This window comes from Mchenga conophoros, linkage group LG1 (genome assembly GCF_057382185.1).
Source record: "Mchenga conophoros isolate Kocher_MC1m ecotype Shallow Benthic linkage group LG1, M_conophoros_male_GT1.1, whole genome shotgun sequence".
Lineage (NCBI taxonomy): Eukaryota > Metazoa > Chordata > Actinopteri > Cichliformes > Cichlidae > Mchenga > Mchenga conophoros.
In genome coordinates this window covers 17,611,755-17,637,974 of record NC_140526.1, presented here as the reverse complement: position 1 = coordinate 17,637,974, position 26,220 = coordinate 17,611,755, and the positions used below count along the sequence as shown (strand labels likewise).

Genomic DNA, 26,220 nt, shown 5'->3' with positions numbered 1-26,220 from the left:
AAAATTCTAGTTTTTTGTATATGTTTATGTACATGTACATGTATCCCCCCCCCCCCCTCGAATGTCTCCCTAATTCTGAGGTCTCAAGGTTGGCTAGTATGGCCACCGTATCTTTGGAACCTTCTGTCATTAACTTGACCATGAACTCCTATGTATACGATAGCATTATACAGCAAATGTCAGGTCATCACTCTGAAAACCAAAACATGGCCAACATTAAAACATTAATTAAGCCGAACATAAAAAATCTGAAAATATAGAAAATGATTACTTACTACAAGTTATTGCTGTTAAATGTGGTTCCATATGCTTCTAATTCATGGAGTGAACTATGTTTTTTATGTGCTGCATCTTCATTTTGGCTTCATTTTTTTTTTATAAATGATGAATGATAATAAACAATCTAATTGATTGTTTGGTTGCCTTTATCTACTATTAAGACCCGATGAGGACTAGATAAATTTTTATTATGTCCTGACATGTAAAACCTTAGAAATAAAATAATATGCAAAACTTTAATGTGTTTGCATTAGCTTTTTGTCTTATATTTAGTGCTCTAAAACACTAATCTTAAACAGTAATAAAAAAGATATTCTACAGATAATATATTTTACTGTATACTGTTTAACACAGTTTTGCTCTTTACTTACTTACTTACTTTATCTTGAAGAGCTAGTGTTGTGTACTATAGTTGCTAAAGTGATAGAAATCTAGCATATTATGAAATTCTAATTCACATTCAAATTAACTGAATTGAAACTGATGAACATTTTTCTATGGAATAATTTTTATTCGTAACATTTAACATACTTTAACTTACAGGTATTTTGCCTAAAAATGAACTGTCACTGCACATCAACTGACAGAACAATACATCCTATTCAAAAAATAGAAACAAAAACCAACAAACAAGTAGAAGATATCCCATCAAAACATGACCTCATGCACCAATTCACAACCAAAAAAAAGAGAACAGTATGGCAGTTCAACTGGTTGTAAGTACATTGTGCAATTACAGAGACTCATCTCATTAAAACAAGTAACAAGACTATTAAAAAAAGAGCAATGAGTTTATAAACTCAGGAACAGCTCAGACCTAAAATATCTGCCTGTGCTGGTTCTTTTTCTTATGGAACATCATAGAAAAAAAACATCCATCTTTGCAATCATTCAACATGCAACTGATCCAAAAGAGCAGAGCTCAAGACAGTTTGTGTCTTTCTTTTCCATAGGTATTAATGCATGTGTTTATTTTTTTATGCTAGGACCATATATGAGCAAAATTCTGTATCACATCTGCCCAAAGGTACATATAGCACAGCCTTCGGCTTATTTGAATTGTTGCTCATGGCTACGGAGAAGGAGGTGTCTTCAGAGAATTACAGGATCCTCCCTGGCTACTACCTGTGGTCCCCTGGTACTGCAAGAGAATAAAGCAGAAAGATTGCAATGATAGTTAGTGTAAAAGAAACAAACAAACAAAAAAAACCTCCATCTCTATTAGTCATATAAACAGATGTACGATGATATCAAATAAATCTAGAGCCAATCCTACCTTTTTATCTTGGAACAAATGTACTCACCACCTACAGAGCGATGAATTGGGCAGTGAAACAAACACTGTATGTCTGCCATTTCATTTTTTTGATTTTTGGGAGGTCAGTTTATTTATGCATTCACTAAATTTTATTAGCATAGACGTTTTTTCTATGGCACCTTTTTCTTGCCAAGTCCAAGTGAAAGGATAAAAGCTTTTATAGATAAAGTGGTTCATTTGGCATAGAAACACATGAACAGACCTGCATTTGAAACCTCACAGCATAAAAGTACAGTACTGTTTTGTGAGTAGCATGAGAATAAACTGACTCAAAATTGGGCAGGATAACTATGGTTTCTTTAGCATTCAGTGAATTTGGCAAAGATACTCATTAGGTTGACCATCATTGTAAATGAACAAACTGAAGACCGATCATTAACTAAGAGCAATAAATGTTACATCGAAAGCAAAAAATAGAATTTTTGCCAGACACCATATTTCAGAAATCTGCTTATTGGCACTTGGGGAGTTTCATCCCTTGGGAAAACCAATCTTACTCCCCTTGCTGTTACCAACTAAGGGAATGCTGCAAATCAGACATTTAAATGCTGTTTATTAACTTTATATAACCCTTTGATCTCAGCTACAATGTCTATCTCCTGTGGAGAGGGCACAGAGTATCATTTGCATGGAGGTTGGCCAAAGATTCTCAGTTCAGGTATGTATTTGTAACCTGTAAAACACAGTTTTGTCAAAGCAGTATTACTATCTGAGAAAATATTGTCAGATAACCTCAACAACTACATCATATTCAGTTTATGAAAGGTAAACAGGTCTTACCACTGGGCTATTCAAGAAATAATGTGTATCCATAGAGAGAAGGTTCAGTGTGCAGAAAGTGATGGGTACATAAATACTTACCTTTGCTGCAGAAGAGGCAAAAGTGAAACGAAGAAGGAAAAATATAAAGCCTGGAGATATTTTTGTCAAAATTGAACCTACTTCCCCACAATGGCTCCTGCACATTTTCAAGAGGCTTGGAGACTTTCCAAGTAAAGGACTTGTATGTTGAGTGCATCCACAGATGATGACTAATGTCACTGAAAAGCCTGTGACTAAACTTAGGCTGCTATTGGAACTTGAAAATTCATAGGTCATCCCAATAATTCTGTAGATGTAGAGGAATACCTAAAATGTATAGTAAATAGTCACTATTACACTGTGTAAATACACTTAACTTCCATGGGTTAAAATGGTCACGTCTGTTAATTATTAATTATTATTATTAAATAAACGATTTCACAGAAGGCGCTACATTGCTATGGAAACTTTGGCAGCCAATTTGATCTCTGGTGGAACAGGTTATATTTTAGCCATCACACACAGATATGCAATTTCACATAAAATAGCATCACCATCTGTGGACTTTTTGGAGAGAGCCACTTTCTTTTTCACTGAAAATGATTAAATCAGATATATAATGTTTTTGAGCTTTCTAGGCTTCTTGTCAATTCTGGCAATAAAGTGATTTCCATGAAATGGCAGACATCCTCTCTTTTTTTTGCTTTGTTATAGCTTACAACCATATTCCCTTTACCACTGACCAAAAATCTTTTCACAGCCGCATTCTAACAACACACTTCAGTATCAGTGAATAGTAATGAGCTCAGTGTGCCTTAATAACTGGACAGTGATAAGCTTCCTACCCACTTGCACTTTCTTTTTCTTTCATCTGTCAACTCTAACCTCAATTAATGATAAATGTTTTTTTATCATTATGTTTATGTTATAAATATTTTATACTGCTTAAACTTCAGGAAGATGGCCCAACCGACCTGAATACCTCAAGCACCAGAAACCCAAGAAAGAGGAGGAAGCATCAATGAAGGACAGGCCCCTGAATGGTATGTACCACTGGCACATAGATGAAGTGGCTGACATCCAGAAATCCTACCAATGGCCAGACAAAGCTGCACTGAAAGACAGCACAGAGGCAGTAATCATGGCAGCACAGGAACAGTCTTTAAGCACAAGATCCATAGAGGCTGGGGTCTACCACACCAGGCAAGACCCCAGGTGCAGGCTGTGTAAAGATGCCCCTCAAACAATCCAGCACATAACAGCAGGGTGCAAGATGGAGAAGTATCAAGGGCTCAGAGAAGAGGGTGAAGGTAACAGTGGTCCCAGTGGTAATCGGAACACTAGGTGCAGTGAGTCCCAAGTAGGATCTCTGTCCAGAAGAGGGCAGTCCTAGGAACAGCTAAGATACTGCGCAGGACCCTCAAGCTCCCGGGCCTCTGGTACAGGACCCGAGCGTGAAGCATAGACCCCCCTCAGGGGAGAGAGGGGAATTTTATCTATCTATCTATCCATCTATCCATACATACATACATACATACATACATACATACATACATACATTAGGGGTGAAACAATACATGTATCGATATTGAACCGTTCGATGCAGTGCTTTCGGTAGGCATATGTATCGAACAATACAAAATTTTTTATCTATTTTATCAACTTTTCTTCTGACAATGCTGTCTGTGTTGAGCGCTCAGTGGACTTCTCCGCCTAGGCTGCACTGTCGAGCACAGATCCACTGAGTGCAGCGCAAGCTAGCAAGGCAGAAGCTAAGCTCATTGCAACATGGCAACTGCCTCAACGCTACCTGAAATTGAACCTCCCCCACCCTCATTCAGATCTGGCGTTTGGAACTATCTTGGTCTTCATGTGAAGTATGACCCTGATGGTAAGCGCGTCATGGACAAAAGTAAAACAGTATGTCAGATGTGCCACACAATGTTCAATTGGTGGGAACTAGTGTGTTAGCGCAGTTAGCTCGTTAACGTGTTGACGCCACCCAGCCCCATGTACGGGCAACCCGTTCTCACTCCCAAAGCGTAACATTTTACGCTAGGTGACAAATCGTCACCATATTACGTTTTCGGCTACCCACCACGTTCCTAAATGACGACCTCGGAAAAAGAGGAAATATGAGAACCGTCTGGACTGAACCTACACATGTTCGCTCTTTTTCTTCAAATCGCTTAGAAACACGCTATTTAACATCATTAAAGTCCTGGTTAAGGTCAGGAATAAGGTTATGGTCAGGGCTAGGGATAAGGTTAGGTTTAGGGCTGGAATACAGGGCTGGAACGTCTACTACCGCGGGAGCGTCATTGCACTGGATTCCAGCCATAACCCGCCGCGTACCATAAGAACGCCGAAGGTCTCCTTTCGCGTTCCTCAGGAACGCCGCGGGACGTGACAAAACGTCGACATGTTACGCCTCGGGAGTGAGAACGCTCTGGTACGGGGCAATCCGCGGTAACTTGTTAACGGAGATTTGCCGCGTTATGGCGTTAATGTCATTTTAACGAGATTAAGGCTGACAGCACTAGTGGGAACACAATGAATATGACTGCATGTTTACGCCGACATTATCCTAGTGCAAAGACAAGTGGAAGCAGACAAAAACAACAAGCACACATGCTACAAACTTTACCCGAGTCATTTAGACAGCCGTTAGCACATGATTCTCTTTATGGGCACCTGATATGTTTAATATGCTGCTGAGAATACAGCCCAGAAGAAGCGTATAGTATATCTTTTATTTTGGAAAGAGACATTTCTCTGTAAAAAACTCTCTTTTCCAAAGATGAGTGATTCCTCGATCAGATAGATTTATTTATTTTTATTATTTTGTTGTTTCAGCAACATTAAATTTAAAAACTGTACTTTTGAGTTAAAATATATATTTATAATTTTAATAAATGACAAATTAAAAAGGCATGAACATTTTTTTTCTCAAAAAAATATCGAACCGTGACACCAAAGTATCAAACCAAACTGAACCGTAAATTTTGTGTATCGTTGCACCCCTAATATATGTGTGTGTGTGTGTGTGTGTGTGTGTCAACACATGCCATCTCACCTCAACGAGAGGATGCCAGTGGGCGACAGGTTTTCGGGGATATGTAAGCATTTCACTCCAGTGATCTCGACCGAGGCTGTCAGCATCATTGCCGACTCGACACACACCAATGACCTCATTATGGCCTACTCTGTAGACCCAGGAGGATAAGGGAGAAAGAAAAAATATTATAAGTCCTCCCATGCTTTCCAAAAATAATAATGTCTTACATATTGTGTGTGAAAACCACCCAAGACAATATGTTACAGAGACAAAGAGTTTGAGGAAATATTTGCAAATGTTCTTGGAATATATTTTATCCGCTTTTGCCAAGTATAAATTAAACATTGACCCATGCAAAAGATGTAGAAACTACTCTATAGAAACTCTCGAACCGGTCATAATCCATCACAGCAATCAAAAGGCTGATCTGCTCTATGTTTTCTGGAGGGACATCAAACACAATGGCCTCATTATAGACTGGATTCAGAGTGTTCCTCTTTGTTGATGTCTTCCTCTTCTTCAATCTGCGACCGTCACACATCAGTGAAACTTTCACATATGGATCTATAAAAAAATGACACAAACAAGAAAAATTAACTTGATTTACATTTGGGATACCAGTGGGGTGCTGCAGTTACAGTCAGTATCAGATTTTAATTACCAGATGCACCAGTGATATCCATGGCCTTGAGGTTGCGAGCCTTTATCATGGTAATGGTCAGTCTGCCCGCAGTAGGCAAGTAACAAAGTGAAAACATCAGATCCCCAAGGTCCACATTATCCTAAAAGACACAAAAATATTTACTCTAAAATTAGTTTGATTGTGTATTATTCTGGTCATTTATTTACAGTGTACAACTTTTCTACAAATAATATTTTCTGTCATATTGCTCCAATTAAAGCCTCCCATATTTCACCCGGCACAGAGGCTTCAGTTCAGCTGCTGCTCACTTATCGCTAGTGCTTAAAATAACTCCACAAAAGAAGTGTGAACCAGGAAAGCACACAAATATGTGTGGTAAAGACACCTACAGTAGAATCTCTTGCTGATCTGCTGCTATGTTGGTGAGATTGTGCTGGTATTTCAAAGCACGTGTCATCAACTCATCATCATCATCTGATCATTTACAAAGGTAAGCTCAGTAAATTCAACTGAAGTGCAAAAACAACAACACTGAAAACTTAGGATCAACTGACTTTGCTGCTCCAGTAATTGTGATAATGACATCATATTACTCAACTGCACTGAGAAATCTAAGACTGAGATTTGCCCCATATTGTTATGAAACTCTCATACTAAAAGTAACAAAGACCAAGTAGGAATGTTTTTTGCAGCAGCAGGTCAATGAAAAAAACAACTCAAAACAACTCTTATGTATGCTAAGATGCCTTTTAAATTAAGATATTCAAAATAACTAATTTGGTATCCAAAGTATAATATATGTTAAGTGCTAGTTTTAGAAGTATCTGTGAAAAGGGAGATGCAGAAATCTATCAAGAGGGACATCCATACAATTGGCAACAATTTCTATAGCATGTCTTAGGAATGTCACACACACTTGGACACTATTGAGTTATTATTTATTTTTTTTTTTTGGTTAAGCTAGAGAAACTGATTTGGCATTTTGTGAGTGTGTATTTCTGTGTTGTTTTTTGTTTTTTTCTGAGAGAGAGAGATCACCCATGAATTGCACTTGTATATTTTGCTGCAATCATGATCAATTACTCATCAAGGCTTTTAAATGTGAAGGATGAATTAACTCAAAAAACCCTCCAGAAAATGCATCCCACATCCCAGAACTATCTGTTTTACATGCTTCATGGTCTAATAATTGTGATACAGGTGGGAAACAGATTAGCACTGTGTTTTACGTGCTCCGCAAAACTTCTTAGGCATCAAATAGCATGTAACATCTGCAGGTTGAATGTCATGCTAAGCATTTCTGATAATCAGGCTGGTATGCCACAAGTATATTCTGTATTTAAAAGCTCAAACCATCAAATGTATTATACAGCTTTTGTTCATACTGAGACTGTCATTCTTAAATCCAGTAAAAATAACACATGTTCTTCATTAATCTACAATCTGCTTCTATTGCAGAGCTAAACAAGCTAAAATCTGGCAATGACACATCAATATGGCCTGTCCCACTGGAAATCAAGACTTAATGATAATTCTTTATTTTCTATCAAATAAGCTCTGTGCACTGGTTACAGAATATCATGTCTATGTACTGGTGTCCAAAGATAATTAGCTCATTTATGAGGATATATGTGTGGGGCATCTGTGTCAATCTCTGAGAACAAGCATTTGTACAAGTGTAAGAGTCTGTGTGTACTCTGTGGGGGGTTTTTTTCCCTTTTTTTCTGTTTGTGTGCATTAGCTGAGTGCTGTGAAACTGACAAAAACTGAACAGTGTGAAAATGTGAGAATTCCAGATTCTGTTAATCACTGGTTCCCATCAACCAGACGTCACACACCATTCTGTTCCAACCAGGCAACATTGATTAGCAATCAGTTAAACAGGGCAAAGGTGCACTGATCCAGTAAACATCCATATGTTGATGGATCAAAACAATCCCAATACTTTTTGTGAGCATTTTCCCCCGAAGGCTCTATCTGGCATGCTCGTGTATCGTCATGCTGTTTTCTCGGCATCTCCTCCCCCCTCTTCATTTCTCACTTTTATGTTTTCCAGTATCTTCTGCCTCAAAAGCTGTTATTTTACTGTCTGTGAATATCTCAGCCATTCTGAGCACTCTATAGAACCCATTAGCACTACATTCAGAATGCGTATAATATGCATTCACATCTAATTACTTTTTCTGAGTAAGCTACTTCTTTTTTGTTTTACTTTAAACAATTTGTTTGCGTACTAAAAGTTGGACACAGCTGATGACTTCGTCACAGCTGGGTTAAAACAGGTGTGTCCGTGTCTGTTTATGCATTTGTGCGTGTGATGAAGAAAGACCGAGACATGTTGAGGGAAAAAAAGGCAGGCAGAGATAGATAAAGAGAGAGAGACAGAGTAAAGACAGAAAGAAGAGACAGATTCTGTCAGTATTTTTAGAGGCCATGAGTAGGAAGCCGTTAATGGTCTTTGGCACACTGTATGTGAGACTTTATGCACTAAAACCTTAGCTGCTATCAGTAGCCTGCAAATTAGACAGGCGTGGACTATGCCACAAATTTGAGCTCTGCGTTGTCATAATTTAAACTGACACAGCAATAAAAAGCACAAAATAACACCACATATCTAAATTTCGATGAGGTGAAACAGACGAGATCAAAAGGCAAAAGAAAACTGATTACTGTGCCTTTACCATAGACAATAAAATGCATGGATAAATGTGGCAGCTTTGATGAGAAGAATATAAAAGCATGCTAGCCATACAGAAAAGTGAACATTATAAAATACATTTAATCACTTTTTTGAAATAATACCAGAGATTATAAGTATATATGCAGTAATACTCACTTAATTACATATTGCTGTTGTGAATAAACAATAAATATGTGTGATAATGCAATCTTAAGTTGCATGTAATGAAGTTCTAACAAAGAATGAGCATTAAAAACAAACAAATAAAAACAACCACAACAAGTGCGTGGTGTTAGATTTAATATTTAATTGATTCTCTCCCATCTGTATTACTGTTCTTAATCTGAATGAAAGTATAATTGTGAAATGAAAATCTAAATTCAGTGATGGAGCTGCTTATACTAGAGATGAAAGCATAACAATTTGTTTTCCATTACTAATGGCCAGTGCATCAGGCACACAAACTCTGCTAACTAATGTGCTCTCCTTATTAAAAATGATATGGCTGCAGTGCAGACATTTGCAAAAGACGTAGCGATGTAGCAGACAAGCCTGGACGCCAACAGAGGCAGATGATGATTCGCTTATTAGATAAACAAGAGACAGACATATGCACAACATAGACATACAGCTGCTCAGTCAAATACTCCCATGCTTTTTTTTGTCTGCTGTTGAACTGGCTGCATGTTTTGCTCAAAAGTCAATTCTTAAGATGAGAAGAATTGACTGAGATGAGATGAGTCTGTAAAACAGTTCATTCTTAAAGGTCGGCAGTGGTCAAAATATTGTTTTAACGAAAAGCGCAGTACATTCGGTTATAGCAACACTGTGCTTTCTGAAAGATTTCAGAAAGCTGCAGCACTGCTAAAGTAAGCCCAGTTGCAAAGACACTCCACATCTTATTAAAATCTTTTTGCTGAGAAGGTTAACTATGTTCCACAGTAAACATTTATTACAGTTTCCAGACTGACTCACCACGGCTGTTCCTGTTGGACTGTCTTATTGCTTATTAAGCAATGTTGCAATGTTTTAACTAAGATTTATGCCCTTACACAAGTAAAATCATAACTAACATAGTGACTGGGAATTGATCTCATCTAAATTCAACCAATAGTTTTCCTTTACACAGCTGTGCTTTATTGATCTTGTTTTATTGAGTTCTGTTGCCTAAACTGTTTCCTGCAATCAACTGCAAACAGAATATAGGGATCAGTTGCATGTTACAGCTGTTCAAGCTCAATAAATGAAATGCCTGTAAATAAAACAGGCCAACATATAAATACCAGTGCTGTATTGTGGTGTCTGAGATCTTTCACCTCTACAGGAGATGAGCAGGAACAGTGAAAAACATTATAAAGATCTTAAATAGCTAATAATGTAAGAAAGAAAGAAAGAAAAATGGTGCGTATGTCTTGTTCCCAAACCAGTTTTCTCAGTTTTTTTTTTTTAAAATATTTTTTTCTCCTGTTCTCCGTTTCTTTCTCTCTCACACACATTTGGTCTTATAAGGACGTACATACACTGACAGACACTCTCTGTGCAACTGTATGCTCACTTTATAGGTCTAACAGAAACTGGTCCTAACAAAATGAGATTTACTAGCACGCAGTCAGTAAGGTAACATGGCAAGAGGCCTGTAATCCTGTTGACCTTAAAAAGTCTCAAAGGATTTAATTTACTCATGGTAAACAGGTCGTTCCAGCAGAGCAAACTGAATTTAGATAGGTGGGAGCAGATGCAGTAAAAGTAATTGCTAATAAAATGCCTCAGTCCTTCACTTGTGTCATCTATTTGTAATATGTGCAGCATCAAGGATTGTTAAAGAAAAAGGAAGGTATAGTATTAAACACTATTCTAAATGCATATTTTTTAAATTAGTATTCCTTCCAAAAACCATATTTAATGAAAAATCTATTGCTAATCATTCTCCGGGCATGTAAAGGCAATTTTAAAAAGCATATAATATCAACACTGATGCCATAGATGTCTTGTGTAGTAAAATTTTGCGCTCGGGGTCACTACATCTGTTATTAAACAGATGCTTTTTTAAAGTCTTTTCATCTCGACAGCAGAGAGAGACAGCAAAGTAAAAGAAAACATCAGTTTTCAAACACAGGCCTGATCACCTTAACTAATTTTTGTCCTGTTTTTTCAGACCTGACAAGTGATAAAAGGAAAAAAATTCAGTACTTTGTACTGCCAGTGGGAGACAGAGGGACAAATTTCGAACTCTCCACACAGCTGTCACACACAGCCTTTGTGGGGGAAAAGTTAAATATAACCTGGCAGCTCTAAGTAAATATGACATAGTTTTGAGTGAACGTTCAAACTCACCGAGGAGACATACTGGATGTCTCGACAGAGTTTTGTCTCCCTGGGGAAATCTGCCAGATCCAGGAAGTTGTCCACCACCACTTGACCAATAATGTCATGCCGTGAAAAGCGGTCGAAGTCATAGACACTGAAGTGTAGCTTTCGTGTAGGAAGCTCAGAGTATGCCACAGGAAACAGGAAGACCTCATCAAACACAGGGTTGAGTGTCTTGCGGTGCACCTTTGTCTGGTGCTTGGTCTTTCGATCGGGCAACAGGTAGATCTTAACATAAGGGTCAGAGGTACCGGAGAAGTCCTTGGCCGGGAGGTCCTCTGCTTTGTGGATCTTAACTATTAACTGTTCTAGATCACAGTCATATTTGAGGATAAAATGGAGGCGCCCACAACCTCCGTCTCTTCGACTTCCTTCGTCCCCCTCAAGGGAGCGCTGTTTGTAGAGCTCGGGTTTGAGGCGGCCCAGGCCCAGGCCCATTCCGGTGAGGGAGTCCTGCCTTTGGAACTGGGCCACGTTGAAGTCTGGGTTAGAGAGGTTCATGTGTCTACGAATGGACCCTTGACTGTGCACAGAGGAAATCAACAGAAAACAAAATCATACAACATTAACACAATGAAAAGAAGGAATGTTAAAACATCAGCTGCATATTTTTTGAAGCAACCTGCATAATGAATTGTTCTGCATATCATAATTTATATCTAGTGCCAATGCTGCTTTTCACTTCAAGAACATAGTGTACACATAGTGTGCTGTATTATACATTTTATAGTCTAGCAGACAGAAATTGTTGTTTTGGTTTCATTATTGCCTTATAATGTGTCTGTTTTTTATACTCACATCTGCACATGACATTTAGTCATGTTTCAGACACCTACACTTAACAAAATCCACATTTCAACCAAGCCTCTGAACTACCTAACCCTAATCATAAATAAGGTGTAAGTTGTTTTCCTTTACCAAAATCCTTAAATGTATTATAGTTGATGCACAAATAGAAAGTAAAAATGTGAAACATGTTGGCAGGAGTCATAACTAAAGTCAAGTCCAAGTCATTTTGTCTTTCATCTCTCTTGTTCTATTGGGAAAAGTAGCAGAAACAATTAGTAGTTTGAATGTTAGCGTTTTTAACAGAGATCATAATTGTTAGGGGATTTTTAGAAAATAAGGCCAGCATATCTTATGGGAGCACATAAATCAACAAATACCTCATACTGACCCTATTTCAGACATTGAGCATCCAGAAGGTGGGGGTTCAGTGGTCTGTCTCTGCATTCGGGGGTTAGTGTGAACTCCATTTTCCCTGCTTTTACTCTGGGCATCCAGTGGTATATCTGGAGATGTGTGGCTGATCTTCATAGCTGCCTCTGGTGTGGCCATGACCACAGGTGGTGGTGATACAGGAGTCACCGGAGCCTCCACTGAAACAACAGATGCCACGGGAGTAGGCTCTCTGGCCATGGAACAATGTGATGATTCACGGTGGTTGTGCATCGGGGGGTCCACAGCTGTGTAAACTGGCTGCCTGGGTGCAGACTGTGATGGCAGAGGGCTCATAGTCGGGTTGAGGTGCCCATGGGCTTCCTTGGTGGTGGGGGAAAGCCCACGCTCCCTCCATGGTATCCAGCAGAGCTTCCATGAAACAAAGAGGGAGACCCCAAAGAGGGCCAAGCCACAGGCAGTCACTACCAATGACAGCAGACTCACAGATATGTCTGGAAAGAGAGAACAAGATCTGACAGTGAATAAGTCTTCTCTTTGCTTTGTTGCACTCTGATTTTTGATATCACCATCATATATAACCATTTCATGATTAAGTTACTCAGTAAATGTTTTAAAAATACTGCATGATGGACATGTCAGGTACACAGCTATAGGTCCTGTTGGATTTATTTTTTTCTTTTCTAACAGATTCTCATAAAGAATGCTCAATAAAATCAAAATTATGTACAGTAGTAGTAGCAGTATTTAACTATCCAATGGAGGCTCATATCTGCACTCTAAGGGTAGTGTGCCCCCCATGTTTCGATTTCATTTCCTTTGCTGATAATTATGGTGAAAAAATGAAACTTTAAAAATGATTTTTCCACAAAAGAGGTGCAAATACAACAAAACCAAATATAGAAATGCAGCATTACAACCACAGATGACCACAGTTCTTGGTTTGTTGTTGTTTTCAGAAAATAAGTTAAAATATTTTTGTTTTAACATGACAATTCAGAAATTCTTTTCAAGCATGCACATGGCATTTGACTTTTGCTTTGTGGTTTTTCTTGTGTGTATTTGCAAAGCAGCTATTGTCATACAGATGAAGATTACTTTTTTGAACTTGCTTGGATTTGTCTGTTTGCAGATGTTTATTTGAGTCTGGTGAGCTCTCCTGGCTTCCATAGGAATAACCAATGAAGAACTTTGAAAAGAAATGGTAAATGGCCTGCATTTGTATAGCGCTTTACTCAGTCCCCAAGGACCCCAAAGCGCTTTACACTACATTCAGTCATTCACCCATTTACAATGGCAAGCTACATTGTAGCCACAGCTGCCCTGGGGCGCACTGACAGAGGCGAGGCTGCCGGGCCCTCTGACCACCACCAGTTGGCAAACATGGGGTTAGTATCTTGCCCAAGGATATTTGGCCTGGGATCAAACCACCGACCTTCTTATTAGTGGCTGACCTGCTCTGCCACCTGAGCTACAGCCACAAGAAAGCAGAACTAACTCTCTTCCATGAGTATAATTTATAATGTGAAACTGTCAGTGAGGTACATTAATTGCAAGAATTTAAAATGTTCCCAGTAGTTTGATAAAGTGCTAAACCCAAGGCGCTTCATGCTGCCTGTGTGGTTAATGCATATTATCATGTAAATAAATGAGAGGGTATAAAAAACAGCTTGCAAGAAAAACATTTACAGGCTGTTATATGTGGTCTGTGGTTAAAAAAAACAATTTGTCAAATGGGGAGGGAAGGCGTGAAAGTCGCAATTTATACAAAACAGAAAAAAAAACATTCTGAAAACAGATGAGTTTATAAGAGAAATACTATCGAATCCCAAAATTCAAGGACAAGATCACTCATGAAGCTGCTCTACACTGGTACATGTAGGAGTTTAAAGGGCTCCTAACAGCTACTCTAGCTCTCCTGTTAAATCTGTGGATCCACAAAACACGTATAAACAAACTGAAGATGTCACTCTAAAGATAACAGCTTTGCAAAATTAAAGTTACTACTCGGTTGCTGTTCACACATGTGCATCATAAACTGTGTGATTATATATAAGCAGTACTTGTGGGCAACACCAGGAGTAATGGCCGTGGGAGTATAAAAAGTTTTACCAGCATATCAATCCAGGTCTTCATCTATCAAGTTCATAGTTTCAAAGCATGACACTGAATAATTCTTCAGTGCATTGCATTTGTTTACACCAGCCCAGGGTGTGCAAGTCACCATGGAAAGGGAGATGAGGTGTGAAGCAACAGAGTCATCAAGGGCATCTGAATCATCTCTGCTCTCAAGAAGCAAAAGCACTAAAAAAAAAAAATAGAAACTGCTGCAATGACTCTGAAATAATTACATGAACTTTGCAACTTTATTGCAAGTAAAAGGAATTTTCATCCAAACAGTGATAATATACTAAGTTACATTACTATTACCTGTCTTTTCTTAAATGATCTTTACTTTTCTGTTTTCACTGTTCTACTTTCCCTCTTTCCAGAAGCTGCAAATGTCCCCGAGCCTCTTTCTGGCTGTTACAGTAAAGGGAGGTTCTTTCTCTCCACCTTCACCAAGTGCTTGCTTGTTTCCTTCTCTCTAATATTGTTAAGGTCTTCTACCCCATACAATATAAAGCACCATAAGACAACTGTTGTTATAAGCAAATAAAATTAACTGAAGTCTTGTTTTGGATCATAAGGACCCCATGGAGTATTAACCATTTGCCTCAAATTGAGGTAAGGGTATGTATGTATTCACATATATTAGATGTATTAACCCCAGAAATTTGTTAATTCTACTGATATTTAAAAACATGTAATAATGTTGTGCCTTTTTAAAAAGTGCTGTTAATGTCAATCAAGACCATGGAAGATATGAAAAAAGGTTACATTTAACCATGTTTTACAGCTGGAGTCTCTGAGATACCAAACTGAAGAAATGTGGCTCTGTAGGGAACTTTAAATGTCACAAGTTCAAACACAGCATGTGTAATTTTCATAAAAATTAATTGAGGCTTTAATTAAAGTTTAAAGTTGTTAAAACAGGCTTGAGATGGTTTGCATCCTAATTGGTGTTACAGATATGCACACAATTTTGCTTTGAAAATCCCATGTCATGTTTTTGAGTTACTGTTTGATATCTGAATTTGAACAGTGTGTTTTTATGCACCGTTATTTGATGATGTAATGTCACTGAAGCAGACCAGAACAATCTTATAAACTCCTTATGTCGGCTAATGTCTTAGTAGTAGATATTAAGTTGGGATGGGTCTGTCATGAAGGAAGCGGTGACGAGGATCTAGATGCTGGACTGGCTGAGAATTAGACACAAATTTTAAAAAAAGACAAACAAAAAAACCCAAATTAAAACAACCAATGAAAACTATCAAAGTAAAACAGGAAACAATCCAGAACACCTACTCAACACGGACACAAGAAAACAGTGAGGAAACAAAAATGATAATCAGCTCCAGACAGAAACTAAAAAGGCAATAATATCTCATAACTGAAATAAATCACAAGTATATTAAACCCAAAGTAGGAACCAAAAACACAAACATTTAAAAACAGCAGCAGTGAAAGCAGAAAAGAAACCAGCATTATTTAATATTTAACAAGAATCCAAACCTTCAAAACTAACCAATCCCAGGGGCAATGACAAGGTCAAAATAAAATAAGGATGGAGTACGCATCTGGGATTGTATAGATTTTAAAGCTGTTATGCATGTGTAATTATGGAAATATCAAAGGCTTACACTTTCTATATGCTGAATTCCCTCATTCCCTAAGCTCTTATCCATCCTTGAGCTTCTGTGAGGCAAAAAATGATTAAGTGGTAATTACTTTAATTGTTCATCATCAAGATAACAGAAGAAATAAATGCTGTTCATAACGTGGCCAAATGCACTGAATAAGTACTGAAAAAATACTACACATACTGACATGGTGCTTTACCACTGCATTGTTAACAACCGTCTCCAGTGCATCATTAATGGTCATCAGTCTTTTTTTCCCTTTTACTCTTATATTTTGTATTATCAGGGCTACCGAGACTCATCATTCAGTTATTTCTTCATCTCTTGTATGTGACGATTTTGACCAGCTATGCACCCCTGTCACCATAGTTTCAAAAATCACATTAAATAAGAATTCGAAAATCTTGATCACAATCATTCAGGTTATGCATGTCTTACAAGACATATAGTTTTGAAGTCCCTTTTTCCCCTATTAGTTGCAGAAAACCTGCTATTAATGCTGCATCTCATACTATTATCGACTAATTTAAGTGTCTGCTTTCACAACCATCTCATGGCCTGTGATTATAAGAATTACATAAGAATTGGCAAAGCATTATATCATATGTTAAAAATGGAAGTGGCCACTTATATAAGTATATCATGTCCTTATACACATGACCTTATAAAATATGTGCTGTATGTTTGATTTAACCAATAGAGATAATGGGTAATTAGATGCAGTTTTCGTATTTTTATTCCATATGGTTTTCTACACTGCCACGCTTCACTGAGCTCCCAGCACCGCAGTCACCTGTCTTGCACCCCTTTCCAAATGCCATCCTCTCATTGGCCAGGACTAAGGATTCTTCTGGTTTCCCTTAACTAAAGATGACTCTGGTTTCCAGCAACCATCCTGTCTAGCACCTTAGCCGACAGCCAGAACCATCTGAACTCTTCTGCAACGTCAGTCTCCATTGCTCAGTCCATCTGCCTGACCTCTTCTGTTCTGGCCCACCAGCAGAGGTCTCTTGTTTCTACCCTTTAAGTCCCCAGGGTGTCCACCTGAGCTTTCCTGCTCTGCCACTGTCTGCTGCTTCCTCTAAGCTTTGATACCAGCTAAACTGACTCCCAAATCCCTCTTCTAACCAGTTCCCCATCATCTCTCTTTAACACATGATTTCTATTAATTTAATGTAACGGTCTTTCATCTTTGAGGTAATTTTGCTTATTGAAAAGCCCAAGCTCTTGCACAGTGTTTTGAATAGAACCAGTCTGCTGTATCCACCTGACTGTATCTATTTTTGGCTATGCGAGGGCAGCGATACAGATTATTCCCAGTTTATGTGCTGACTATGCAACAGGCTATTATTTGCCCATAGTATTATAGCAGACATATCCTTTGTCCCTTCATGTATGCGAAGACAAATCTGGCTTGTGAAGACTGGAATAAAATTTTCAAAAGAAAAAAACTCAAAAGTGTAATATTGGTGTAATCTGTATTAAGTACATTAGTCATAACAATGAGTGAAGTTTTTAGAAAAAGCAATGATTGTTTTCCTGATTAACCTATTACTGTTAAGCAGAGCATGTTATTTTATTAGCCTATAAAAGCTCCAGGAAATCAAGTGATTGGTATGTTGATACATTTAACAAAAGGGTAATAATCATGATGTGTATCACATCAAGGAGACTTTCTCCTCATGAATACCCGAACAGATAATCTGCTTAGACACAAGCAACAAATGTACAACTAATGCACAATTTATAATTTATTTATCATTAATGGCTCTACAATAAGTTTAAATTTCATTGCAACACAAGGCATTTGATTAGATGTAGCATTTGCTGTTACACAGTTGGACTGAATGCATTATTTTATTTTGGATGAAAGTAGCTTATATTAGAAATGTTAAAGCTGTACACTAATCCGAATTGTAGCTGACAGATATCATGTTACGTTTAGTTGAAGCAAACTATTTCCTGAACTCATCACATTCAATCCTCTCATTTTGTTTCTTTTTAGTTGCACGCTATAGCAACAGAACACCGTACCTGTCAAGATCCACTTTGTTTCTTCTTTTGTTTTTAATGAGTGAGATTAATAATCATGAACTTTAGAATTTTTGCATATAAACTTCTGCTCCCACTTACAGAGCTGGGCACAGATTTAGAGCTGATTTCAGTCTGTCTTGAGTGTTTGGTCTGACTGATACTACAAAGAAGAGCTGCTTTTAAAAATATGAGAGGACTCGTGATGAGCTGAATCACACCTGACACATCTAATGTAAAGATCACACTTGTAATTAAGAGTCTGAGGCTGACTTTTTGTCATGGTAAGAGTATTAGATAAAAGTTAATGAGACTACACATCAATTGCATGACTGTTTTAGTCCAAACAGCCAAAAGTGTACTTATTTGGCAATAAAGGTTTTTGCACTTTTCACTATATGCTGTTGGTAAGGTAACCCATCCTCCAAATCCCACAGTCCTGCAATTAGGACTGGCTCTGTGTGTGGGAGCTGTCATAAGACCTTGCACAGGAACACAGACCAACTGTCCTTTCTGCACTGTGAAATTCTGTGAATACCAGAGTATGTGTGATTTGAGAGAATAATGTGGAGAAATTGAGGGACTTGCCATCTGAGGATGCTGAGCCCACAGTCGGTTTGGCAGGCCGCCCAAATGCTGCCTGGTGGAGAAGAAGCTATAGACATCTGGAGGGATTTAAAGACTACATTGGAACAAAGAGGGTGGACCAATTTTAGTGCACAGGACCTTCAAAGGTGCAAAAGTGTAGGAGGCAAGCAAGTGCTGAAAAGGCAATATATGTAATGTCTACTTCTGGGATGTTATTTTCCCTAAGAATACCTCTCTGTAAGTAAAAACTATTGGAAATGTAATATGTTACACATGTACAGTAGGTGGTTCCAACTTGTTGTCCCCAATGTTGTAAAGGATGATGCATTCGATTGCATTTGCATTTCTGCAAATATGTTTTTGTTTTTTTGTTTTTTTTACTTGCTTATTGACAGATGAAAAGACTAAATCCACTCGTATACATATCTGTTAAATATAAAGCTTCCCTCATAAACTCTGAAACCTGACTCTGTTCCAAGGTAACTTAATCCTCCTACCGTATCTCTAAAGCTGATTAATTGCCACAGTCTGTTAAATAATCATGCTAGTTTTAAAGTGTAAAAATTAGAAGCTGTGATATGTGCTCTGAACAGTGGAAGACACATTTTTCTGTTCCTGCTAAAGCTAAGCTAATTGGCATTTGGCTTCAGCAAGACAGGCATTGATTGATTGACCACAGTCATTGGGATTGATATTAAACTTCTCAACATACTCTCTGTAAGAGTGTCAAGAAAGGTATCTTTCCAAGTGGGTGACTAATCCATTAAAAGACATGTTACACATCTTTATTTTTCTTTCATGTTCCAGTTTTTATTTCATTGATCCTTGATATTTTATGATCTTTTGAGAAAATAGTTGTAAATATGTTTACGTAATTGATTTAAATCAAATCTGAAGTCAAAATGATGTTTTATGTTTAGCATATTTGTAAAAAAAACCAAAAAGATATATATATATATATATGACCGGTACACCCACAGCTTCAACTCTAGCTGAAAGAGTAGCTGTCCTCTGCCTTGTACTTATTTCCTTTGTTATTCTCTTATGGCTTTCTTCCATCACGCTGAGTGATATATGCCAGCTGGAACAGAAATTAAACCCGTAAGCCCTCTTGATAGCTAGCCCCACGGGCTACCCACATAATTTCACTTTTGAAAGTGTCAGTGTAAAAGACAAGAGAAGATCGGCCTATATGATGAATGAGGAAGCAAGAAGAGAGCTGGGACTTTGGGGGATAGTTGAAGTAAAGTGGAAAGGAACAGAAGGGAGAGCTTGGGGGTTGGAGGAGACTGACAATTCACAAAGTCCTGTCACGTGATGAATAATCATTGATGCAAACTATGGAAGCAGAATGAATGCAGTGGAAATGTGCAGGAATTACGCTTTCTCGCGCCTCCAAATAACGCTTTCTCGCTCGCTCCTTCTCTCCTCCGCACACATGCACACTGACACTAATTTATGCATGCCATTTAGGCGAATGTGTTTACCCTAAGTGTTGATAATTATGAAGCGAGAGTGGCTAATTCTAAATCTAATTATAAAAAGCAAATGCTTTTAGGTAAGAATTAAAAAAAAAGAGGCAAAGTTTCAAAGTAGTATGACTCAATGTTTGTGACATGTCAGTAAATACACGATGCAGGGCAACTCATCCAGTGAAACATATCTGATGAGTGTTCACAGACTAGCCTACACGATGTCACGCCAACCTCGTGTGATAGAAATGGGAAAAAAATGGAAGAAAAAATGGACTTCCTCGAAAAATGCATAGTTTAACCGGATCGGTGAGCTAACTAATGTGAAAAAATAATGTACAAGTCTAATTTTTCTTTGATATTATAGACTAATCTTCGTCGTGAAGTAGTCGAGCCAAGCTTGGACCACCTATAGTGTGCTTTATGCGTGCGATGTTCAGTGAAAGAAGTCATATGCGACTTCACTTACATTGAATTTAGTGCAACCATTGAATCAAGCTTGCAAATGATGCCTCACCTGAATCCGTGTAGCGTGGTCTGGCGAGATCTCGGAAATAGTAGATAAAATCCCGACAGTTTTCATTCTGCACTTCCCCCTTAGAACAAAGATCTGACAAGAGTTCGAGCGCCTTTTGACAAATCTCGTCATCTCTGTCTCCAGGCATTTCCCACCAGCATCCTTATAAAGGGAAGGTTTCTTAGGCACCACCACACCACTCCTCCCGCCTGACAGTCACCTATTCCACGCTACTCAGCACACAGCTTCAAGAGTCAGCCACTCTCGGCACGCCTTCCCACACGATGGAATCGACAAAGACACCGTGTATTAGGAAGAACGAGAAAAACACTAGTCCAAGTGCAGAAAGCAGAAAAATCCTATCAGACATGTGACGTAAAAAGAGTTTTTGTACAGCATTTAGTCAAACGGTCCACTCTGGTCCTCACTCTGCTCGTTGAAAGCCACCGGTTGAATCCGCGCACCGCCTCTGCGGCGCCGTGCGCTGTCCAACGTGCTGAAAATGTGTGCACGGAGTGTCTTTGCACAAGGCGGTCCTGTTGGCCGTAATCCGTTATCTTTAAGGTTTCGAACAGTATCGATCGCCGGGAAAGTTGAGCAGCACTTCACTACAGTGAGAAATAGCTGGATTCGCCAGCACTAATACCGATAGCATGCCTCTATTCTTTGCTCCGATGAGGCTGGTGTGGTTTTACGTGCCCGCACATGGCCAATCAGAGAATGACATGGTTTTTTTTGCTTTTTTCCCCTCCACTTTGTGAAATCACTTTACCCTTTTACATTTTAAATGTTTTAAAAAGCCTACAAGTTTGGTAAATCAACTCAAGAAACGCACCATTCACTTGGAGTTCCTGCTGCAGGTAATTTAAAATACCTTTCCCCCCTGGTGCCATCTTATCTTTGTCAAGATAACTGCTACAATGACATCTACGATTTGTTTTGTCAAAGACTGGACGTAGAATTCGGAAATACAGGGGACCAAGCAGTTTCGTTGCCATGCCAACTTGAATGACCACTTTAAAAGCTGGGTTATTGGCCCTCATTTTTACGACTAGTTATTGCAACCTCTGAATAACGTGAAACAGCTGTTAATGTAAGTTCGAATTACCCGATTTATGGATTTCATGGCGATTTCAGTTGGCTGTGACAGATTCTGTAAAATAAATAAATAAAGGTTTTTCCACCTTATATCTATTGCCCATTTCTGCACTCGTCGAACTCCCCGATCCGGTCTAGGCATTTTCTGAAGTTTCTCACACGTCGCTCAGTAGATTCTCCAGGTCAGGTGTAAGTACTGGAAACACATAGTGCGGTTTTGTTCAGTGGTCGAGCAGCATGCAGGAGGCAGGATGCATTATGCTCACTCATTCCTGCGAATTCTCTGGACAGCTGCCAGAGCTATTAACACATGGGATGGATCGTATAGTACAATGATTAGGGAGCTGGGGTAAAAACCGTTTAATGTCCGTTCCAGCTGTTTGATCCTCACATACAACTCTTTGGGGTACTGCTCAGGCTAGAAGCAAGATTTTTTTTCTTTTTGCACGTAACAGTGAGTTGAACGGAAGCTGTGTTGTTGTGACCGTTGGGGATTTGTCAGGAGCCCAAGCACTACATAAAGTTTTAGAAAAAAAAATGTTTGAAACTCCAAAGTGAAAACTACGTACTTCTCGTATTCAGAAAACAAAAAAAAAAACAAATAGTGGAAAAGAAACTCTAAAACCCATTACCACAGAGAGCCTACCACAGACTATAAGACAGGAACAGTATGGGTGCCCACACATTCAAGTAGGATGTGTTTATGTATCGCCCTGTCTTTATTTGATATTATTTTTAATCCTATCCGTGTTGCTTAATTTTAAATTACAATCAACAGCAAAACATAATATATTTCTCATGGGACAGCTAATGTCAATATTGATTATCCACAAACCAAAAAAGAACATCTGTTTCACAACAGTGTTTCTCTCCTAGCTGTCAGCTTGCATAGGATAAGCAAAATGTAAAACAAACAACAAAAATTATTAAACAACTGACACTTTTATAAGTTTGGAGTGTAGTTCTCTTTGGATAACCTGTGATGTGCTGTCACTCATGTATTTCATTAACTACACTCTTTTGTGATATGGTGTTAGTTTCACCTTTGCTGAGTTTATTTCTACAAAAGACAAGCTGACTTATTATGGAATATAATCCTTGTGGTTATACAATTCACATCATTACACTTGAGTAGATAAAGTAATGAACCTGACACAAAGCCACAGAAAACATATATGCTAATGACATTTAATGAAAAGTAATCTCCTCTATGATATGAAATGATGTATGGGGAGAACTCCTAAATGGGAGTGTGGAGGTGAGGGGATAGTAGTTAGGAAATAGTGTTTTCTTATATACATAGTTTTTTATTTATATATTACAGCGTCGAGATCTCAAACACGCTGATAGCTATAATTTTAAAAGGGACAAAGGAAAAAGAAATTCTGAAGGAAAAGGATGACAGGGTGAGAGAAATGACAGATAAATGGGCTTGCTGTGTTGATGATTTTCTTGCTTGTTCCACCAAGAATAAAGAGCCCAGCAGTCAGCTCTCATCAAAGATAAACACAACTTTTTAACGAGTGCATTTATCCTGTTGCACTGCTGTCTTGCAAATGATGTGCTGCGCTCATCCCTTTTTTCCCTCTCAGTGATTTTTTTGTGGTGTTTGTGTCGTTAGTTTTACCTCATTTGAATTGAGGACCCAACTCAGCAGATGTATGCTGAATTCACTTGACCTGCCCCAAATGCCTTGTGATAACAGGCATTTATGTGAAATCCTTTCTTTTTCTTCTTTAACTCAAGAAGGTGGGAGTTTTAGGAGTGGAGAGACATAGGTGATGACAATTATGATGGCCTTTTATTGTGCATATGTGTTTTTCATTGTAAAAGGTTCACACAGCAGTAACTCAGCTTTCTTGGTGTCCATGGCAACTGTAAAAGAAAGAAGGCACACTTCACCCATTTCTTCCCTCAGCTTATTTCGTTTGTCTCTCCCCTCCATGCCATCCATTAATTCTCTGTTTTTCTCAGACCTCCCCCAATGTTGTTTTCTGCTTGTCTACTTGCTCTTTTCTTTTGTTGTAAACTAGTTCACCTTTGCAAGCACCACATTTCTTATTTTGCCATGGTAAATCCCTGTAGTTGGCTCAACCAGTACAACTGCAAAATTGCTCTTTATCAGCAAGAAGAGGATGATGGTTCCAAGAAGGTATAAAATGGTCTTTTCTGAATTACCATTATGACTCAATCCAATGATTGAGTCATAGTGTTCACATAATAGTGTACACAATTAATCACAACTTGCCTCATGATTTGAATCACACACGAGTTTTCTAAATGTTCTTTTTATGTACAGACTTAAGAGGGAGAACAGGAAGCATCCATGGCACATGGATTAATCAGCCGCATAAGAGGCAGCAGAACATCATATACTATGTGACTAGAAAACTGTGGAAGAGATTCATTACTTGTCATTTTCCACAAAATCTCACATCTGCTGCCCAAGCTTCTCAGCATCCTTTGAAACAAACAAAGTGTTTTCTTAGAGGAGCTGTGCAGAGAGGAGGAGGAGGATGGGCTGGAATTTTTTCTCATCTCAATTGCTCCATCTCTATTTTTCTGTACAGCTAACAGTGAGGCCTTAAGGGTTTGAGCAACTGGTCTCAAGAAGAAAAAAAACCGAAAAGGCAAAGGCTCAAAGGCAAAGCCAATTCAAGATATTTTGGTTTCTGTGTGAGAGAGACAGCGTGGTTAAGAGTTAAATCATGCTGTGTATTTGAATAACAGAATAATGCTGGGTGTGAGTGTGTGAGGGAAGAAATGAGAAGGAAAAGCTGTTAAGGAGAGAAAAAAATACACAAAGGCAAATCAGGAATACATACATAGGTTTGCATCAGCAAAGACAAAAATGCTAAAAAATAATGAGATATGTCTTTTTTTTGACAATATGTGTTATTTCTCTTCCTTATAATGTCTTGGGTAGTATCAGCTACACATCACTCAACTGTATCTGTAGTTATATGGACAGCATGCAATCATATAAGCAGATGAAACATGAAAGCTAATTAGAAAGGCCAGAACACTCAAGCGAGGTACATGCAGTTACAGGAAACATAATGAGGCTTTGAGGGACTCGATGCAGGTAAGTAAAAGGTCACAGGGGAGAGAATACATGTGGGCAGGTAAGATACAGTCAACAACACAGATTTGCAGATGACACAAGAAAAAGAAAACATATTCAGTCTATGTGGAGTAGCATATTTTTGATTTTTTAATTCTAACAAATTGTAAAAGCAGTCTTAAAATTGGATGGGAATCTCAATTTTCAAAACTTAGAACTTTATCATAGAAATAAGCAACAAAACTGGCTTTTATATCCTCATCTTTTGTAATTATCCTTTGTACAATTTGATGGACAATAGCTTTTCCATCAAACAAGGTAAAACTGGACCATTATAACCTCACAAGGATTTTTGTTCCATATTACTGTTGGTGTGTCTGCAGTTAAGCCTTGTTCCGTAAAAAGTGGAACATTAATTCAGCTCAGCTCATATTAATGCTTCAAGCCATTCTCTTTGTTAGTGAACCGGCGACTTCATCACTGATGAAATCACTGATTACTGATTTTCAATTACTGCAATGAGAACTTCAAGAATTAAAAAGAAGACTGTTTGATATAAAGTACTTTCCGTGTGGGTTAACAGTTGCTGTTGATCAGGAGGTGTATAAACCAAGAAGTTGTTACCTCAGAAAAGGAGGTTTTGTTTTTGGTAGCTTTTGCGTGAATGCGTGTGGGCATGTGTGTCACATCTCATTATGTGTGTAAACATGATAGCTTGAAAAATGTTGAATAAATTCTGAGAAAACTTTGTAGAGGTGTAGAATGGGGTCGTGTTAACAATTCATTAAAATCTGGCTTACATCCAAATTCAAATTCAAATTCAAATTTTATTTGTCACGTACACAGTCATACACAGTACGATATGTAGTGAAATGCTTGGACAACTGCTCGTGACCTAAAGAAAACAAAAAAGGAAAAGGCTATGAATAAGATAGGAAATAAATATGAAAAATTAAAAATGGTAAATTTAACTAAGAAGGAATAAAATATAAATTAAGGTTAAAAATGAAATAACTGTACAACACAAATTAGAATGAAGGGTAAATTTAACTGGGAAAGAATAAGATAAAATATATAAATTAAAGTTGAAAATAAAATAACTGTGCAACAAAATACACAATATAGAACTATATAAGAATGTATGAATAAATATAAATAAATATATATACAATAACAGCAGCTGTACAAGTATTAACTGGAAATAAAGAAATATAATGTCCAGTGTTGTGCAATCCACATTATGTCTTGTGCAGTGCAAATATGCTTAAAGTGATTAAGTGATGAAGTGAAAACAATGTCCAGAAAGTCCAGTGTGTGTGTAAGAACCATATGTGTGGGTCAGTACTGTGTGGTGGTGTGATTGAGAGACCGTATCGCCT

The 26,220-nt window shown here is 38.1% G+C and overlaps 1 protein-coding gene across 2 annotated transcripts; it reads right to left on the bottom strand.

Moving 5' to 3' along the window:
- Window positions 1–765: 765 nt before the first annotated feature.
- Window positions 766–21,627, bottom strand: syt9a (synaptotagmin IXa). Of its 2 annotated transcripts, none has more exons than XM_085268291.1 (7): window positions 21,515–21,627; window positions 12,324–12,819; window positions 11,114–11,669; window positions 6,118–6,238; window positions 5,849–6,020; window positions 5,475–5,604; window positions 766–1,420 (listed from the first exon to the last, which is right to left on the bottom strand). In XM_085268291.1, the coding sequence occupies exons 1-7, from the start codon at window positions 21,570–21,572 to the stop codon at window positions 1,352–1,354; spliced, it is 1,602 nt and encodes a 533-aa protein (XP_085124417.1). In that variant the 5' UTR covers window positions 21,573–21,627; the 3' UTR covers window positions 766–1,351. The 2 variants fall into 2 exon arrangements, with proteins under 2 accessions (XP_085124417.1, XP_085124408.1); XM_085268282.1 differs by having other exon boundaries at window positions 20,680–21,625.
- Between the last annotated feature and the right edge of the window lie 4,593 nt (window positions 21,628–26,220).

What these genes read in the sequence shown, in the direction of transcription:
- syt9a (XM_085268282.1), bottom strand. Translation starts at nt 20,827, where the DNA reads ATGCCTGGAGACAGAGATGACGAGATTTGTCAAAAGGCGCTCGAACTC. An exon ending in ACATCCAGTATGTCTCCTCG is followed by an intron (nt 6,239 to 11,113) that starts GTGAGTTTGAAC and finishes TGTGTCTTTTAG; the next exon opens with GATAATGTGGACCTTGGGGA. An exon ending in GGATATCACTGGTGCATCTG is followed by an intron (nt 6,021 to 6,117) that starts GTAATTAAAATC and finishes ATTTTTTTATAG; the next exon opens with ATCCATATGTGAAAGTTTCA.